The sequence below is a fragment of the Sciurus vulgaris genome (assembly GCF_902686455.1).
Source record: "Sciurus vulgaris genome assembly, chromosome: 13".
NCBI lineage: Eukaryota > Metazoa > Chordata > Mammalia > Rodentia > Sciuridae > Sciurus > Sciurus vulgaris.
In genome coordinates this window covers 53,349,592-53,369,442 of record NC_136474.1, presented here as the reverse complement: position 1 = coordinate 53,369,442, position 19,851 = coordinate 53,349,592, and the positions used below count along the sequence as shown (strand labels likewise).

The window sequence follows — 19,851 nt, the reverse complement described above, 5'->3', positions numbered from 1 at the left end:
CATCATGGCAGAAGAGTGTGGTGGAGGAAAAGCAGCTCAGCAGATGGCACTAGGAAGCAGGAAGAGTGACTCCACTTGCCAGGTACAAAATATATACACCAAAGGCACACCGGCAAGGACCCACCTCCTCCCGCCACACCCCACCTGTCTATGATCACAACCCAAACAATCCCTATCAGAGAATGAATGCACTGAATAGGTCAAGGCTCTCATAACCCAATCATTTCACTTCTGAAACTTCTTGCATTGTCTCACATGTGAGCTTTGGAGGGACACCTCATATCCACCCCATAACATAGGAATAATCATCTCTACGTCACATAGTTGTTCCAAGGATATAACATACATGAGTGCCCAGGGCCCAGTACAAAGCAATTACTCAGCAGCCCTGAAGAAATGGTCAGTACCAAGCATGAGAATTTGTTTGAATTAGTTTTCTTTTGCTGATATGAGAAATTATTGCTATCCCTTGGTGTCCACTGGAATTTCTCCTTGGAACCTCCTTAGATACCAAAATCTGAGGATGCTGAAGTCCCTTATGTAAAATGGTATAGTATTTGTATATAACCTGTAGACTTCAAATCATTTCTAGATTATTTATAATATCTAATACAATGTAAGGCTATATAAATAGTTGCTGTAGTGTATTATTTGGGGAATAAAGACAAGGAAAAAAGAAGTCTGTACATGTTCAGAACAGATGCAATTTTTTTTTCAATTATTTTTTAATCAACAGTTGGTTTAATCTATGGATTTGGAACTCAGACACAAGAGATCCAATTGCACCACCAACCTGATTATCTTAAAACAACACATATTTGCTAATCTTATAATTTGGAGGTCATAAGTTCAGATGGATCTCACTAGGCTCAGTTATTGGCCAGGCTGCCTCTCCCTCTAGGGAGAGGCCCCTCGTTCCCCTCTTCCAGGTTCCATAGACTGCCCACAGTCCTGAGCTCAGGGGACACTTCCAGCACTAAGCCATTCCATCCCTGCTACCATCATCATCTCATGGTCTTCCTCGGCCTTTGACTTCCTTCTCCTCTGCTGTAGGGAAGGGTCCTTGTGTCTGCCTTGCACACACCTGGATAATCCAAGATGATCTCCAGATGCGTAACTTAATCCTATCTACAAAGTCCCTGTGCCACGGAAGGTGCCATAGGCACCGGTTCTAATGGGTAGGATGGGGACATTGGTTGGGGAGGTGGACGTCACTCAGCCTACCATAATTGTCCCATCAGCTTCTATAACCTACAGGTAACTTCATTCTAATTAAGGGTACTAATCTCAATAATTTCTCCTTAAATTATCTTCCTTCTCTTATTGTATTGTAAAAAACGTCTTTATCTAAAAGTTCCTCTGGCTAAAATTTGAGTGCTCCCTGATGCTGTTCTTCTCACCTTCCACCAGGCTCCAGAACCTATCGCAGGAACACCACCCGCTCCAGGCCTCCCTCCGCCCCTCTCTCCTGCCTGGACACTGCACAGCCTCTTTGTTCTCCTCTGCCCCTACCCCTTAACCCATCTTTGGCACTACTGTCCAACTTGCCTTTTCCAGGACAGCTTTGGTCACCCTCTCCCCTTCTGAAAGATCTCTGCTGACTCCCTCTGCCCACAAGATCCCCAATTTCACTTCAGGTTATACCACCTTCCAAGGCTGGCTCTTTCCCTCTTCCCACACCCTGTGTGTCCCACCTGCTAGAACATATGCTTATGCTAGGGCTGCCTCCTTCTCCTCCATGCATATGTTCTGAGATGTTCTGCCAAGACTTAAAACTGTAGATAGTACCACACTCTGCATATAGTATGTCATTTCCTATACTTGCTGTATTAGTCAGGATTTTCTCGAATCAACAGGAAATATGATTATAAAAGGGGATTTATTAGATTGGCTTATACCACCAGAAGCTGGATAGTCCACAATGGCTGTCTGCAGCTGGAGAGCTGGAAGAACCAGCAGCTGCACAGTCCAAGAGGCAGAAGCCCCAGAATAAGAGGGATCAACAGTGCTACCCTAGTCCAAGACCAAGACTTCTGGAAACTACCTGGAGAGTCACTGGCAGAGTCCACTTTGGAAGAGTGAAGAAGCGAGAGTCTGATATCCTCAGATGATTGAAGCAGCAATCAAGAACCTGTTCAAGAGGAGTGGAGCTTGCTTCTGCATCTGCTTCCCTGTTCTTCCAGCTTTTATTCCATCCTGTTGGGCCGTACTGCCCATGCTTAGGGAGGGTCTTCATTTCCTATCCCACATCCCAGTCATTCCTAGACACGCCCTCATGGACACACCCAGAGGCTTCTTAATCATCAGCATCTCTTAATCCAATCAAGTCGACAATTCAAATTAACCACTATACTTGCATACCTATGATAATGCTTAATTTATAAATTAGGAAGAGTAAGATTAATAGCAACTAATAATAAAATAGAACAATTGTAACAACATACTGTAATGAAAGTTAACTTAAAATGTATGAATTGTTTATTTCTGCAATTTTCCATGTAACATAGACCCCGCTTGGCCACCGATAATTGAAACTGTGAAAAGTGTCTCTGCAGATGAGGGAGGACTACTGTGGACGCCACTCAGGACTCCCCACAGTTCACCCCAACGCTCCCCTCTCTTGCCTGCCTCTGAGACGTCACTCATTCTGACCCCTGCCATTCAGAATGCTCCACTCCCATCTTTGTTTCAAAACTCGTACACGTTTTGTTTTAATCCTCACAAATCTGGGAGGGTGTGGGTATCATTCACTCTTGTTATAGATGGGCAGATAAGCCAGAGCATTATGTAACTGATCCCAAATCAAACAGCTCGCAGTCGGCAGAGCTGTTCTTACGTGCCGGGCTCTAACTCGTTTTCTGGAGTTCAGTGGGAGGCTACACCATTCAGTTCTGAGCTGGACTTTTATTTTTCTCTTGAATTTCTCCAGATTTCCCTGGATCCCTAATGAAACAAAACTAAGATTGTGTAGTGCCGCTGTTACCCATCCAGTCTCCTCTCCAGTTGGCAACGAGAGCTGGATGGTATTTTAAAACCACAAGTCTATATGTGACATTTTAATGGCCCTACTTATATCCTGGCTTAAATCCCCCTAATAGCTGACTTTCTATTTTGCTCATGATCTTGAATCTCCCAAATGTTCTCCCTGGGCTTACCTGCTGTATGTGTCCTGCCTGCCTGTCCAGCTTCACCTCACACCACACCACCCTTACTTCCCCACTCTGGGGCCATCTTGGCTTCCTTTCCTTACTTTGGACCACCTCACCCTCCTGCCACATGGCCTTTGCACATGCTCTTTCTTCTGCCTGAATGTTCTTCCCCCTCTTCTCAGTGAAGTTAAATTCCCTATCACCCTTCTGATTTCATTTCAAATGTCACTTCTTTGGGGAGTCAATATTTGAAACTGGCCATCTGCCTAATTCAAGAGATTTTCCCTCAAATCGTTTTGCCTCTTCTTTAAATATTGTGCACATAAGCTAACCAAACACAAATCCAAATATGAAAACATATAGAGAGTATTTTATTGAGCAATGCCCTTTAAAATGAAGGAAATTGTTGTTAGTTTTTTCTAGAAACTCCAAGTGTGACCCCTGGCATTTCCCAACAACAGCATGATCCACTCGCCCACTCTTCCTACCTTCATTCCATTTCCTGCCCTCCTCAGACTTCCTCTATTTCCCAGGTGATACCTCACCTCATTCTCAATACTTGGAAAATTTTAGCATATGATTTTTACTGGTCAATTAATTAACTGGTAAGATTCATTTATTTTTTCATCTTTTTTAAAAAATCAGTTTGCCAGTTTCTTACACAACTAAATATGCAACTATCACACAACCCAGCAATTATACTTGTGGGCATTTATTACAGAGAAATGAAGATGTGTTCATATGAAAACCTATACACATTTTTATGGCAGATTTATTCATGATAGTCAAAATTACCCAGATGTCCTTGAACAGGTGAATGACTAAACCATGGAATAGTACTCAGCGAGGAAAAAGGAACCAACTACAGACACAGGTGGTAACCTGGATGAATATTCAGAGAACTACACCAATTGACAAAACACCAATTCCCAAATGTTGTATTAGTCCATTTATACTCCATTTCTATAACACTGTTATACATCTACCGTCTGCCACCTTAAGATTCCTTGTCTAAGTTCCCAGGATTCCATGAACTCAATATTGGCATTATACTTCAATAGGTTGTTGTTGTTTGGAAACCTTTGACTGGCTGTTTTTGAAATTTGTCTTGGCTCCTTTTCATCTCTTCATTTCTTTGCCAACTTTTAATACATTCTGCTGATTATCACCCTTATTGGATTTCCTTTTCTGTTATCTTTGCCTAACAAGCTTTATTTGGGTTTTCACTGCCTCCCCCGGACACACACACCAGCCAATAACTGGAGTGACTGTAAGTGTCCACACTGCCATGCAAACCTTGTTCAGAGCGTCAGTGGAGTGCTATGACAGTTTTGATTGACAGCAGAGCAGGATCAGTACTGCATTTTTTTACATTGATTTTCATGCTAAAAAAAATTCTTTTTGCTTTCTCTTTCAGTGATTACAGAAAAAATCCAGGAACATATTACCAACCAGGTACTTCCTTTCTCATAAACCGTAAGATAGAATTTTGTTTTGAATGTTAATGATCGAGCATGTGTAAATGTTAACAGTGTCATGCTAGTGGTTAGATATGAGCAACGCATGTTATTGATTCTGAGAACAAATAAACCAGTCAACTGTGGGAGATCCTGCACTTGCTTTGTCTGTCCCCAACCCTATTCCTTCTCTCCATCTATTCCTACCCAAAGAATGGACTCTGCCAGTTCTAGCAAGTGTCCCTCTGACCATGCTGTGACTTCCACATACCATCCAGGCAGTAAATAAAGACCTTTATCTACTTTTACCTAAACAAAGGTGATTCTCCTCTGTGATTTTTCTCAAGTGCTAATTCACCCAGCTAAAAGTCATTCCCTCCCCAGCAGCTAAGGACTAAGCCCCTAGCAGTGGAAACCCACCCCATGGTGACTCCCATTCTGATCTTCAATGTCCATGCACAGTTGGTGGGCATCTGCCTGTCTACTTCTCTCTTAACTCATCCTGTCTTCTTACTAATCTACTATTCATATTTTCAGGTATATAAAACCTTTCTATGTAACTCTTTAAGGGGCTTGAGATCTTCAACCACACAAACCAAGGGAGGTCTTCACCAAAACCCCACAGTGCCCCACCCCTCCTTGTCCCTCTGCAAGCTAGTTTAGCTGCAGTTTCTCCACAGGCCTGGGAACTAGACTCAGAGAATACAGACTTTGGCCTGTAGCAAAATTGTGCTCAGATTTCACTCACAGATACAAATCTCCATGTCTTATTTATTTTTCCTTCTCTGGCATGAATTACAACTCATCCTTGCCAAGGAGAAAAGTGATAAATCTACATTTATGCCAGTCAAGGGTACACTTTTCAAAGTCACCTAATGCACTGCAAAGGAGTCCCCGTTGTCAATCTACCCAGAGTTCTAGCCTTAACCTAATCTGTGCCAGATACGCCATAATTCATCCAGCTTTGAACATTGAGAACTCATTTCACCAATATACTGTTACCACAGATTTGGTAGACAAAACCGAACACATCAGATTTTTTGCTTTTGAATATAAGTGTAAATGTTGCCTGGTGGTAGTGCATGCCTGTAATCCCAGCGGCTCTGGAGGCTGAGGCAAGAGGATCTCAAGTTCAAAACCAGCCTCAGCATCTTAGCAAGACCCTAAGCAACTTTGTAAGACTCTGTCTCTAAATGAAATGTTTAAAAGGGCTGGGGTTGTGACTCAGTGGTTAAGCCCACCTGGGTTCAATCTCCAATCCAAAAAAAAAAAAAAAAAAAAGAAGTATAAATGTTGATTTACAGGCAACTTAATACCTGAGAATACCGTCATTGTGTAATAGTAAAATCAGTTGGCCTTTCCAAATCGTTTATTTGTCTTTGAACTTAGTCTCTTTATCGTCGTATATTCAGTTATTTGTATGTACTCGAACTGTTTCATAAGCCTGAGCGACAGTTAACCTCTGAAGTTTATTGGTGCCCTTTTTATTTAAGTCACATAGAGAATACTTGGCTTATAAAGAAATCTGTTTTCTCATTAATTTAGCAAGTTAAAAGCAGTCGGTCAAAAAAATAATTAAGGTCACTTCTTACAGGGAAATTGTCATTTCCTGCATTTTCCTTCTTTGTACATTTGGCTAAACTAATAGAATATGCAGAACCAAAACAGAACATCAAATATTTGCTCATAATCCTAAACATTAATTTGATGCCAGATAAAATCAAGATGGCTGCCAGAGCTAATGAGAGAAGTTCTTTGGACTGTAACGTAAGAGAAGACGGTCTTACTATTTTACACAGTCATTCTCAGAACAGAGAGTTGCATTGGGCCATCATTGTCTACCAGCTTATATTTCTAATCCCACCATGGAATTTCTATTCATTTTTCTTCCAATTAGGGATGTGTTCTGCACACTCAAGAACACACTGGCAGTACAATTCAAGGACTGTCTTACAGCGCTAATTGATCTAAATTCTGGCAATGAGTCAAAAACTGGAGTCACCCCCTTTTGCAAACAACTCTGCCACCACCAAAGGAATTTGGCTCTTGAAAAAACATTTTGAAAACTCACTTTGGATAATCAATACAGTATTCTTTATCAGACAAATGCAAAATGGAGCACCGTTGAGCATTAATCTTGCCCCTAAATCCTTCCCACTAGGCACTATAGATTGTGTAATTAAATTGAAATTGAAAATTGAGTCTTTTTTTTTTTTTTCCTCTTTTCTTTGTTTCCATCAGGCAGGCTATGAGTTGTGTACCAATGTGCGAATCCAGGGCTGGCGAGGAGGGAGGCTCCAGCCTGCTGGCCAGTGTCCAATGTGCATTTTTAGCCCCCAGCTAGCTTGCCACACCTGAACTTTGAGAACAAACAGCCATTTGAGTCCTCTGGAGGGAGCCTGGGATTCTGTTCTGTGGAATTCACTGGGGAAATTAGGATGCATTTTTAAAGTAACTCGTTAATGTAGCTTGTTTACGAGAAGAGGACAAAAATGAGCAGTGAACTGCTTGGCAGCTTATGTCCCAGAATGGGATGAATACATGACCCATTTTTTTCAGCTGTCTCTTTGGCAATTCAACACTGCAATAATTTCCTGTCTGGAAAATGTTACTTGTGGAGATGAAATCTCCTATAGGTTTGCTGCATAATTTTCACTGTGGTAGATTAAAGAGAATACCTTAAAATGCTACCCCAAATACTTTCAAAACCAAATTAAAATATGGCCATCATCATGAGAATAGGAAAAAACCGAAATGTGAAAACCTTTCATTTAACTTTTGGAAAATGCCTTATTATATTGTAGACAATCGAAACGCCTAATTAATACCTTCTGTTTATGCTTCTTTATATAGTAGATAATGGTGCCCATACTGAATTATTAATATTTTGTGTTTGTGCAGCTAGGTGACAGAGAGGGACACTGGTTAGGAGGATCCTTTTTGCGGAGAGATGTTCATGATGTGGAAAGCCTTCCAAGTTGAGGATAGCTAGCTTTAATCACCCAGTTCCGAGAGGTCAGTCCATTGACGTGCCTTGACATCTATGTTTGAGTTTCCTAGGGCCACCATAACCATGGACCACAAACTGGGTGGCCCCAAACACAGAAATGTACTGTCTCACAGTTCTGAAGGCTGCAAACCTGAAATCAAGGTGCCAGCAGGGCCCTGCTCCCTCTGGAAAGACCTGCTCCTTCCCTTCCTCTTCCTAGGTTCTCAGGATGGCCAGCCATCCTTGGAGCTCCTCTGCTGTGGCTGTAGCACTCCAGTCTCTGCCTCTGTCCTCCCTGTGAGACTCCCCTTTCACAAGGATGCAGCCACAACGAACTCACACTAATGAACTCTTTGCAACTTGATTACATCGGTAGAGATACCACTTCCAAATATGACCACACTCACAGGGACGAGGTGTTAAGACTTTGAAATCTTTTGGGGGAGACACAGTTGAACCCAATATGAGCTGGAAACTTTATTCATCTCAATCTCACCTCTCCCTCTGACTGTTGAGCACAGAAAATCCTCCCCTGTTGTTGCACTGGTTATTTGCCATGCCTGTGCATTATACTCCCCCTGAAAACTTGTTAGCACTGATTCAGAAACAACGTCCCCAAGAACGTCTGAGTGGTTGGATCTAGAGTTAAGTTCAAATGGAGCACAACTGGTAGACTAGACCAGGGTCTGGCCAAAACCCTAAGCATCACAAACACAGAAAAGCAAAAATGTGTTTTGTTTCTTCTCAGTCTCATATTTTAGGTTCAAATACCAGTGGAGCACACATGGAATGAGAGAAAAGGACACGGAAGCTGAGTTGGGCCCTCTGCTCAAGTGGGCTGGGGTCAGACTGGGGAATAAAAATCACAGCCTGCCTTGGGAAACCAAGAAAGAGACTGCTTCAGTTTTTTAGCATTTGCTCCACATCCCCCGAGGCTGGAGGATACAGAGGATTGCTAGTCTCCCCCATACTCTCCTCTGAATTTAGGGCATGAGAATAGTTTAGCATGGTGCTTAGAATCTCCTGGTGACCTGGGGGCCAAACAGTGAGGCCTGAGTAGAACGGCCTGCTGCTCTGGTAACCTGATGACCTTGACCTAGACATCCCCTACCCTTAATGGAGCAAGTACAATCATGGCCCAGACTTCTCCAACCTAAGTCCAGCTTCTTCCCTGCCTTCTCCCCAGAGGTCCATGTGCCCTCTCAGGCCTCTAGTGGCAGAGTGACCTTCAGGCAGATGGGGGCTCCTTGAATCTCCTGGCCCCAGACCAGGTCTTAGTGGAGCTTCCTTTAAAACTGAAATATTTAGACATACAGAATATAGGCGCCATTCCCTCTCTTGGTCTAGATCTCACAAATGTTGAGGACAATCCTACTCAGACATCTGCAATTTCAAAAACTCATTATGTGATTTGAACGAAAAGCCAAGCCTGAGAAACCACTCTCCTATCAGCTGTAAGACAGATTTCTAACCTTTGAGTAGGAAGTCCAAGGTCATGTGATCTTGAACTCCTGTAGAACAGGCCGCTCCCCACCTTCCTAGGGTATTTCCCATCCTACTCTTTTAGGAAAACTATTGTGCCATTTCTTAAGCCATCCCACCAGCACACTAGACCCCTTCTCTGCATGCACAGAACTGTCTCATAAGAGATCTATCACGTCTCACCTCTTCCGCAGAGTGCTACCTTGTCACATGACTAAGAATAATCTCTTCCTCTTCTGTGGTCGCTTTTTATTCCGACTCCCCTTTGCTGTAGACTTTCACGTTTTCTACTCTGTATTCCAATTGTTTATGCCCCAATATGATTTTCATACTTAGAGAGTATCACTCTAAGGGGAAGAAATCTCATTTGGTTCATCTCTGTATCCACCGCTAGACCTGCCATGTCACCAATCCCTGATCAAATGTAAAATCTTCCTCTTACCGAATTGTTATCCTAGCAGCCAGGAGGAACTACTAAATTTGGGCAGTGTGCTCCCTGAACACCACAATGTTTAAACCTATTGTGTTCTTTAAGGCAGGAATCAGGTATTCTTTTCCTTTACCAAGTGAGCAACCTAAGCCAAAAACAAGAATCAAAGGCTGGAGAGACCCACATCTTCTTTTGACTTTTTTGCCCACAACCCATATTGCCTCCAGTATGTTAAGCAGTTTGCTTGGGTTGAGACTTGGGTACCGGATTTCCTTCTTGCATGTGAGCATGTCAGGGCCATTCACTGCTGCCTTTTCAGTGTAGGATGAACTTTACAACTTCTAAATTTAAAATGGGATTGCATTACCTTGCACTATTCTTATCAAAATGGCCATGCACTCTAGGAGAGGATTTTGACTTAAAGATAGTTTCTCTTTGCAAGTTCAGCACTAATGGAATGAGTAAAGATCCCATTTCCCTGATTTCCTTTTAAGATTACCTTCTAGAATTAGAATCTGCACTTTTTTAAAAACAATCCAATTTATGAGTCTTTAAAAAAAATGTTTGAAGGTGAAACTGAATGGATCAAAAAGTAGTGGTTAGCAAAGAACTTATAAAAACTGGCCTTTATTAAATGTTAGATGGCTCTATACATAGTAATACATAGGTGTTAATGTCAAAGGCTCCCCTCTTTAATTGGAAGCCAAGAAAATTAAAATATTGTGTTAGGGGCATCTGTGCAGTGGTATATAGATGGACAAGACAGAGGAAAGGTGAGTAGCTGGTGTTTGAAAGCATGGACATCAAGTAGAAAATAATGGTTGGAATAAACACTGCAAGAACTATTGGCAATCAAATATGACAATGGTTTTCATTCAAGCACTCAGAATGCATTTGAATAATTGCAACCAATGACTGTGCTAGTCATTCAATCATCTATATCCCACTTAGTTGTCGCAACAACCCCATGAGGATTAGTAGTTTAATCTCCATTTCCTACAAATAGAAACTCAGACTTGAAGTCAGGTTTAGTAATTTGCCAGGCCCTACCATGCTTGGCACTAAATTAACAGTAATAGTAATCGATAGCATTGTAAATTAATAGTAAAAATAATCACATTATTATTTAATTTTGGGCCAGCTTTCTATGTGAAGACACTATGCTAAATTTTGCATAAAATTCACTCATTTAAACCTCACAGCAGTAATTCTGTGAGACAGGTATCAATCAAAGGATCTGAGGTTAGTGAGATTTCACAGACTGCTCAAGATCACGCACATGGTAATGGCAGCACCAGAATGGAATTGGGCAACCCAGCAAAGAGGCCATGCTACTTGACATACTTTTACTTATGGGTGCACAGCTGGTGAGTGGCAGAGCTCAAATGTGGACCCAGACATACCTCATTCTGAAACCCTTTCTCTTCACCATTCTGCTATACACATACTTTTTCTGCAAGCTGTTCTATTAATTAAACCAGCCCACTTACAACCACCCTTATTGGCACCCCAATTTTCACACCCATACTGAAGCAGTTGGCATGACTCTTTGGAATATAGATACTTACACTTTGGTATGTCTTTTTTCAAAGTTTTTTTTTTTTTTTTTTTTTCCCAGCAATCAAGATGAGCATATACTCCCTCTGGGGTCCCTGTTGAGCATTAAATTACTTTTTAATTAAATAAGTAAAAAAAAAAAAAAATCAAGTGAATCTGGTCTAAGAGAAAACTATTTGTCACCTGAAAAGAGATTAAAAACTAGGGAAAAAATACACATGGGGATAATCTGTTGCCCAGTGGCAATTTTTCTCAGAGGAGCCCAAATGAAACATCATGGATGTAAAATAAGAATTGAAGCAGAAACCTTTATTCTTCTTCACTATAGAAGGTTCTCTTTTTGTTTTATGTTCCAGAAAAGCATCTTTATTCTGAAGAATATTCTAGAAGTTCTTCATTGTTAGCAGTAATAGTGTCATTGTGTATGTACTCATATGAGAAAATATGGAGTACTGAAACTCTATACTGAAAATGGAGCACCTATTAAAAAGATTTAAAATGCTTAATTTTCTATCTAATGAAAATTAATCACAACACCTATGACACTATTATACAGAAGACCGGAGGAATCTAGTCCATGAATAATTTTCTGGGCAATGGCTCTTTCTCTTTCTGTCATTTGAATTTTTCTAATCATACTCTTAACTTGCTAATCCCTGAAGATAAGCTGGGAAACTGAAATTTTCCACTTAGGAAATATATTAGCAAAATGATCAGTTCCATCATTTGGGGTTAGTCTCTCAATACATAGCAGCAAACCTCAATCGCCGAGTCTCCTTGCCAGGAACACACAGAAGTTATTCAGCATTTCCTGATTCAACCACCATTTCCATGTCAGTCACTCTCTTCTTAAGGCAGAGCTATGTTCAAATAGGCCACAAAATCAATCTGTTTTCATGTTTGGATACACATTCTGAAACCTGGTATTGTTTCTTCCTTTAAAAGATTTGATCCATGTTTTTCTTTCTTCTCGTGATAAAGAATGGAATGAGGCCTTTCCATTACCATCACGTGAAAACCTGATCTCTTTTTGGAATTGTGTGGAACAGATACTTGAGTTGTCAACGTTCTAGAGAAAAGTTGCTTGTTGACATAAACAAGTGGTTTTAAGAAGTAGTGATCATTAATACTAGGCCAGTTCTGGAGAATCCCCATTATCCATGTGGTCTAGAGCCCGCAGGGCTGATCCCCTTTCATACAGTATCCATCCCCAGATTTCCCTGATGTTTGTAGGTGTTTGTGTGTCTCTGCATTTTACTGAGGAAATGTTTCTGGGAATGCATCAGAATATGAAGAGTAAAAGGAAATGCCCAAGAGTTTTCTACCTCTAGCCAGGGAGAGAAAGTGACCACAATTGTCCCTTTTATTACTCGTAAAGTGGGACCCATTTTATTTAACCTTTATTTTGCAAAGTCACACTTATCAGAAAACAGATTTCTGGGAAGGACAAGAAACACAGACAAAGAGTGAAAATTCAGAGTATCAGGAATTATCCAATGAAAGCTACCATGTCTTAATGTGGAAAAAGTCATTATCCACAGAAGTGCTCTGTTACATTCTGTGGTCAATCATCAAACAAAGATGCAATAAACAAGATTCTTCACTGTTTCGTCACTATTATGTTTTGCTCAAAATGTATTAAAAGGGAATATTTTCATCACATGGTTACTGGATAATTCAATTAGGACAATGTTCTGTGAATGTGAAATAATGTAATTTACTATGTTGAATGATTAGCCAATCAGGTTTCTCCCATTTTCTAAGGCAGTGGATTAACGGAAATGTGACCATAAACAAAACAGATTTTATTAGACATAATCTATTTTGTAAACAAATGAAATTAATTATTTGCCCGACCTAAAGCTTTGGAAATGAAAGACCAAAATTGAACACATGCTTCCAATTTTGATTCTGTTACTTAGATGACACTTAATATAACTTAACTTCCCCTCAAGTATTCCATACTTGAGACTAAATGACTCTTAGAAATATGTTCATCAACAGATGGGAGCCACTTATGGCCTCATAAACTCCAAAGCAAGTGAAATTATCCCAGCAAAACAGAAAGAGATGACAATAAAGCCTCATCTGCTTATCTCAATGATGATTAATGCATTGCATATTGGTTCAATGATGCAACAAATATTGACAGATAATCACCCTTCTTCATACAAGAGAAATACTGAAGAGACAAATGCTAGTGATGTATGCTTTCCATCAATCAATAAGCAATTTCAGCACAAGCCCTGTATAGAGCCACACAGGGAGGGTGTGGAAGAAAGTACCAGCACAGGACCTGTTTTCAAGGAGCCTTTTCTGTTGACATACAAGTCAAACAAACCTGACACAGTGCACAGCATAGTGGAGGGCGTGTTATTACTTGCTAGCTTAGTAGCTATGCTGTATAAGTAACAAGGGACTTTGGAGGAGTGGACAATCAATAAAGAGTACAGTGATCAGGGAAGAGTCATGAGGATTTTGAAAATCACATATTCAGATATGAGTCAGAAAGAAATATAACATGGTAGCATGGAAAATTTTGGAGTTCAGAAATGACCTCGGGTAAAATAAGTGTGGAATTTTTCTCAGGACAATATCCCAAATTTTCCTTTTGGCTCCATCACCCATGGTACCAATCCCTCTTCAGGCAACTGATTTCCTTCTTCTTTCATTTTTTCCACCAAAAGCCCATTTTCTACTTGACCAGCAAAGTGAGCTTTATAAAATATAAATTGCATTATGTGATCCCCATCTGAAACTTCCATTGGCTTACATCATAACTCAGGTAAAATCCAAAATCCTTACCATATCTGCTACATTGGTCCGGCCTTCCTCTTTGATTTCATCTTGTCTCACTGGGTGGTTCTCATCCATAGGACAACCACACTGGACTGCCCTCTGCCCTTCCACCTGGACAGGCCCATTCCCCTACGAGAACCCACGGGCATCCACTGCCCCTGCCTGAAATGCTCCGTCCCCAGATCGTGCATGCTTTCCTGTCATTCATCTCTGGGCTCCAGTGGCTCCTCCACAGACATCTTCCCTGGTCATCTATTGAATGCAGCTCTCCGCACCCTCCCTCTGGCACACTCGATCATCACTCTGCTTTAGTACTTCATACCATTTACATTTTTCTTGTCCATTCATTTACCTGTTTATCATCTGTCTTCACTTACATGAACTCAGCACAGCAAGAACAGGGTCTGTGTCAGAATCATTCACCCTCTAGCCCGGACATCAGAAAACAGTGCACATGCAAGCTGCTCAGTAAAAACTTCTTCAGTGAATATGTTGCTTAATTAATTCTTCCAGCTGCAACAATAGTTTGGGCATGGGAAGGAAACATGTCTAAGTAAAATATCCATAGTGGTAATGAACACTTTAGGGTGAAGGAACAGAGTCTGGATTCTGAATATAAGAAAGGAATGAGTAGGCTCAGCCCAGGGTCACTGGCTGAGGCCCCCAGGGTTACTGTAGAAACGGGATCCTCTTGCAAGGAATAAATAATTTGTGGTGAAAAGCTACATTTAAGGAGTCTACACTACATGTCAAGCATTCGATTAATGGGGTTAAAAACGAACTGAGCCTGATCCTCAGAGCTCTCTCTGTCCCATTTCACAAGTTGTTGGGCTGATGTAATGTGAATATGAATCTCACCCCCAGTCTTGGCTCACTGGGCTTCTTTTACAAATTGGTCTGTGCACCTGGGGATCCCCAAGGTCATCCTCCTCATTCTTGAATAATGCAGGGCAGGCAGCTGAAAATACTTTGAAGAAGATACCAAAGAGTTAAGTGCCCAACTGAAGGTAGGAGGACTTGATTAGTGGAGCAGTTACCTTGGGGACAACCACCCCAAGTGTAATAAAGCCCCAGAGAAACTAACCAAAATGCAGTCCATGAAGATATTTTGCTTCCATCTCTCTGGACATCGACCCAAGTTACCACCTAGATAGGCTATGGAAACTAGAATATAGCAATTATGAGTCTTATACTAGGTTTTCAGAGAAGACAACCCCGCTGACATGAATGGGGAATTAGAAGATGCTGTACTGAGTACCCAAGTGTCCTCTTTTGGTGGAAAAGAGATGTTTTCCCCCAATGTATAAATCACCATGGAGACAGCATCATAGTGTTTGTCAGTGTCTTAGAGATAAAAAGTCATGGGGAACAGGTCCTCTAGTCCCTGGGGCTTTCCTGAGGGTTGAAAGGTGCTACCAACTTGCCTCCTTTCATCTGCAAGTCCAGGCACAGAGCTTTTAAGTGCCCACATGTTACTGTATGTTCTCCCAGATTGGCAGCTGCTGAAATTTCCAGATACAAAATGAATTTTCTTGAAAAGGCCAACATTATGGAGTGAAGACACCTCACTAAATAACCACTACATCTGGGTATGCATGTTTCTAGAGCTAATTTGGAGGCAGAAACGGAGATAAAGATGCCATGAAAGATAAGGAGCTTTCTGGCACCTCTGTGTGGTTTGTGTTATATGAGGAAAGACCCAACAAATAGGCAGCACTAGCTGACACCATAGTTTTTAGGACCAAGAGCCCAGCTACCATTCTTGGTACCCAATATCATATAATTCAAATTGGAGAAGGGAAGTGACTAAAAGTTGGGTGATAGTTTCTCTCCACACTAACTGGACTTGACTAGGCACAGTGGCCTTCTCAGGGTAGCTCAGTAGGAAGGAAGTTGTGCACTTGGATCTAACAGCAAGGAAAGACTCATATGCTTACAGATGTGATGACCCTGGGGGGCAAAAGTAGGTCATATAATGAAAAGCTGATAGTCTAAGAGCCAGACAAGCCTGGATTTTAACCTCAGCTCTAGAAGTTTCCACTGAGCAAGTTTTGACTCTATCCACTGTTAGAGCTGGAATGAGGACTCAAATCACGTATGTTAGTGCAGCACCTGGCACACGTGAAACACACGTGGATATTCAGCCAGAGATCGCTGTCACCACACAACCCCTCCCTATGACCTTGGCTCAGGAGCTTTCCTTTACCTAAAGGAGAGTGGAGCCCGGGAAGGGCTGGAGACAGACACAAGGACCTTCCCTGCCAAGTGGTCTAGATTCCCCCCTCACACACGGGAGGGAGCATGCTCTGGACCTGGATATCTCAAAGCATGGGTCATGAGTCACAAGTGAGGCCAAAGGGTCTTCCACTGGCCTGGCCATCCCAAAATTTGAGTCTTTTCTTTGAACTTTACAGATGAATGGTGCTCAAAATCATATACTTTCATTTTGTTACAGTACAGAATCTAGGCCAGTTATAATGGCCTACCGTCATTGGAGGCCCAAGCCTAAGGACAATTCCTGTATGGAGCCTGAGACTTCTTTCCCTCTGCTGTGGGTAATCCACTTTCCGTGCGTGGAGAGTAGATGAAGTTGATAAGTTGTGATGGTTATTTCTAAGCCATCAATGTCAAAATGCACTTCCTCCTTCCAAGGAACAGATTACAGGATTGAAGAAAGGAGGTAACAATAAATACAGTGCCTGCAGAACCTTTGGAGAATTTTTGCTTGCTTTATGACACCTGGTTTTCTGGAAATAAATCAGGCACCATCCTAACCATACATATCTCAATATAAAAGAGAATAGTAATTGGAGTTCAGCGACAGCCCCTGCCAATGAGCTGCTACTCCAACAGTTGGCAAAGCTGTTGGCATTGCTCAAGTAGCTTTGGACTAGTAGGCAATGGGTGAGGGGAGAAGCAGTCCCCCAGGTATCTGCTGCCTCCTGGGACTGGGCTCAGTCTGAAGGAAGTTAGTGGAAAAGGTTAGAGGACTCCAGCTCCCTCCCCTCTGCCAGCTGCAAGGCTGCACTTACCTAGACTGGACTGCAGGTGGCAGACTCTCCCCTGTGATTCCCCCATGTCCCTGAGGACGTTCTGCATCAGCCCTAGGAAATGAAATTGTGTGGTCTCTGAGGGCTCTCATCTGCAGGTCAAGAGATCAGGATCAGTGCCACTCATACCCCCTTCTGCAGAGAAAGAAGAGACCATGACCAAGGAAGAGGCTGCTTGGTAGTCACCATTTCACTGACACCTTGAATTCAGTACTGTTGTCTTCATGAGAGAAAAATCAATTTTGGAAAATGCTCAAAAGCGTCAAAAATTAGAATTCACGAAGTAATTTTTTTAAAATTATAATTGACAAGTTTTATTCAAATGCATACATAGATAAGCCCTTACAAACATCCCTTCGATCATCGCTTTGTTCCACTAGCGTTGAAGTCACATCACTGGACAACCTGCTACACTCCTCTCTGTCTGTTTTGCAGTTTATTTGTGTCTTCTGTTCTTGCCTTGAATTCTTCTTCAGACTGAAATCCTGAAAAGAAACTCAGCATGGCCTTAGGGTCCCCATGTCAAGACCCCCTGCCACACGCAACCTCTCTTCCTGGCTCAGGACCCAGGGGACCAGTGATAGAACCAAAGTGTGAGCCTCTCGCTCTCTCCTGAAGGTTGGAGAGGCAGCCTTGAGTAGAGCTGAGTTGTCAGATATGCAGGTGACATAAGCCAGAGGGGCGTGTGTCACTCAAAGCTGCTGACACAGGAAAATCTGATCTGGGGCTAGCAGAGGCTTAACCAAATAAGACCAATGGAATGTGTTCCTGCAGTGTCCTGCCTCTCTCCCACTTGGCATTGCTGCCCCCAAGGCTCAAGTAGCTTGAGACTGGAAGGCAGTGTGTGGGGACCCTGGGTACATGTGGCTTCCTGGGATTGCTTTCTAGTTTACGCTAACACCCCAGCTCCACAAATATCTTCAGTATCTTAACTAGAATATTCTCTTGGACCTCTTCCATTCTAATTCTCTGGTTGCTTCCTTCTCCCTCTCTCTGTGTCTGTCTCCCAATAACTGGTTAAGCTTCTCTATATTTTCTAGTTGAGACCCCAAAGGGGTCATACACTAATTCATTCGGCTAGTTCCTCTCCACTCACCCAGGCACTGTCCTGGTCCAGACTTCCTCCTTGGTTGCCAACTGGCCTATGGATAAGCCACCCTTGGGTCAAATACCCACCCCTAACACTGCTTACATGCACAAGGTCTGCTGCCACGGTCATTTCAACCTGCAGTAGAGAAAGCAGCATGCTGGATGATAAACCCAGGACTGAGGGGAAAGTGGAGAAGAAAGGCATGGGGCAGACTGTACAGACATTTTGGAGAAACCCACTAGAGTCAGACATAATATGTCATATACTGTACTTCATTCTTTATAACTGTATATATCTAATTCATTCTCAGAAAGGCTTATCTTTCCTGCCACCGAGCATCAGAATCAGAAAGATGAAACTTTCAGCATCACCCTTGGTAAAATGGTCCAGAGACGCCTCCTGTTCCAAGTTGGTGCTGCCTTCTGTCAGCAGAGAATTCTTACAAATCTATGTAGTCTAGGTCAGCTCACTAGGACTAGGTTCCTCCCAGTTGTAAGGTGTCCCTTCTCTCAGTCTTATTTTGTGTCTATAGATTCAAGTACACAACAAGGATTGCAATCGAGTTCATGCTAACATCACCAATATCTTCAAAGGGAGAACGAGTATGAGAGGTCAGAACTGAGGTCTTTTATTATGGCGACACAGTGTTTGGGATCTTGGATCCCAGCCAATACCATCACTTCCATGACAGCCTATGAGGGATTTCCCCTTTAAAAAGCGACAAGGTAGAGAATGAGGACTATTAATTGGCTCTCTGTAACCTCATTGGCTCGGCCTTCTCCTACTCCTTCATCCCTTAATGTTTCCCTATGTCTGGAAAGAAGTCCAGTGACGGCCGGTTCCTGCACTTCTGCCTGAGTGGCTCCCCTCTGCCTGCCTGTGGAGCAGATTGCCAACCTCTCCTCCCAGAAGCCTTAACGGGGCTGGTGGGATTTGGTGGAGCACATGTTCCACGTTGGTTCTGAGAGTTCCTCGGTAGAATTGAGCTCCCGTCCCCACTGTGCCGACCTGCTTGACAATTCGACCTGTGTCCTCTGCCTTCCCTTCCCTACCTCACCCTACTCTCGCACCAGTGTTTCCTGGAATCGACTCCAAATTAACTGCCTGCACTCAACTCCTGGAGCTCAGCATCTAGGAAACACAAAGACTCTGCCCTAAAATCCCCCAACCAGTCGGTGGAGGACCTGGTTGATCCACACAGAGTTTCTGTTCTTCGTACCTTGCTGACCACCCGCCGAGGCTCCAAGTGCCATGACAGCTTCCTTCTCTCTTGCATTTTTAATCTTCCCCTGTGGGAACATCCCAACTCCCTCCTCCACAGTTGACCATATCTCTGGAGCTTCCTGGGCCCCTGATGTACCCAGGTCAGTCCTCAGTTCCAGGAGTGTCCCCTCATGGACTCATCTGCCTGGCTTGTGAAAATCTTTTGATTTCTAATCGGGGCCCATAACACCCAAAACAGAGAACTTCACACTCAGGTGTACTGCAACTCAGAGCAATGGTTCCTCCTTCCCCACCACGCCCCTGGCAACAAGAGCAAGAATCCTTCCTGGTAACTGCACTCTCTAGGGTGGGATGTTGGAGCCAGGATGCCCTCTAGCATTTCCCCTGAGGAATCCTGGAGGATACACACACTATGGTCAACTTTCACATTAAACTCAAAGGAAGGAAAAGCTGACTAACCAGTAACAATTTTAAAAAGGTAAATACCTGGAGATATTAAAAAGCAATATCCCAAATCTGTTAGATATTATAATTGCCAGTGAAATATTAAAATCTTCATAGTCAAATATTTAGGCATGCTTGTATCATACCAGCTATCACTGACTGGTTTTGGACACTCCCATC

General features: G+C 42.5%; 1 protein-coding gene across 7 annotated transcripts in view; it reads left to right on the top strand.

Moving 5' to 3' along the window:
* Positions 1-19,851, top strand: part of CHST9 (carbohydrate sulfotransferase 9) — a 267,638-nt gene that overhangs the window by 228,281 nt on the left and 19,506 nt on the right. For 5 of the 7 annotated variants that reach the window (XM_079108649.1, XM_079108648.1, XM_079108647.1 and 2 more), the window contains one exon: positions 4,567-4,604. The exons of the other annotated variants lie outside the window; for them this stretch is intronic. In XM_079108649.1, the coding sequence (XP_078964775.1) occupies positions 4,567-4,604 (38 nt within the window). The remainder of the gene's footprint in view (positions 1-4,566; positions 4,605-19,851) is intronic. 7 annotated transcript variants of the gene reach the window in all.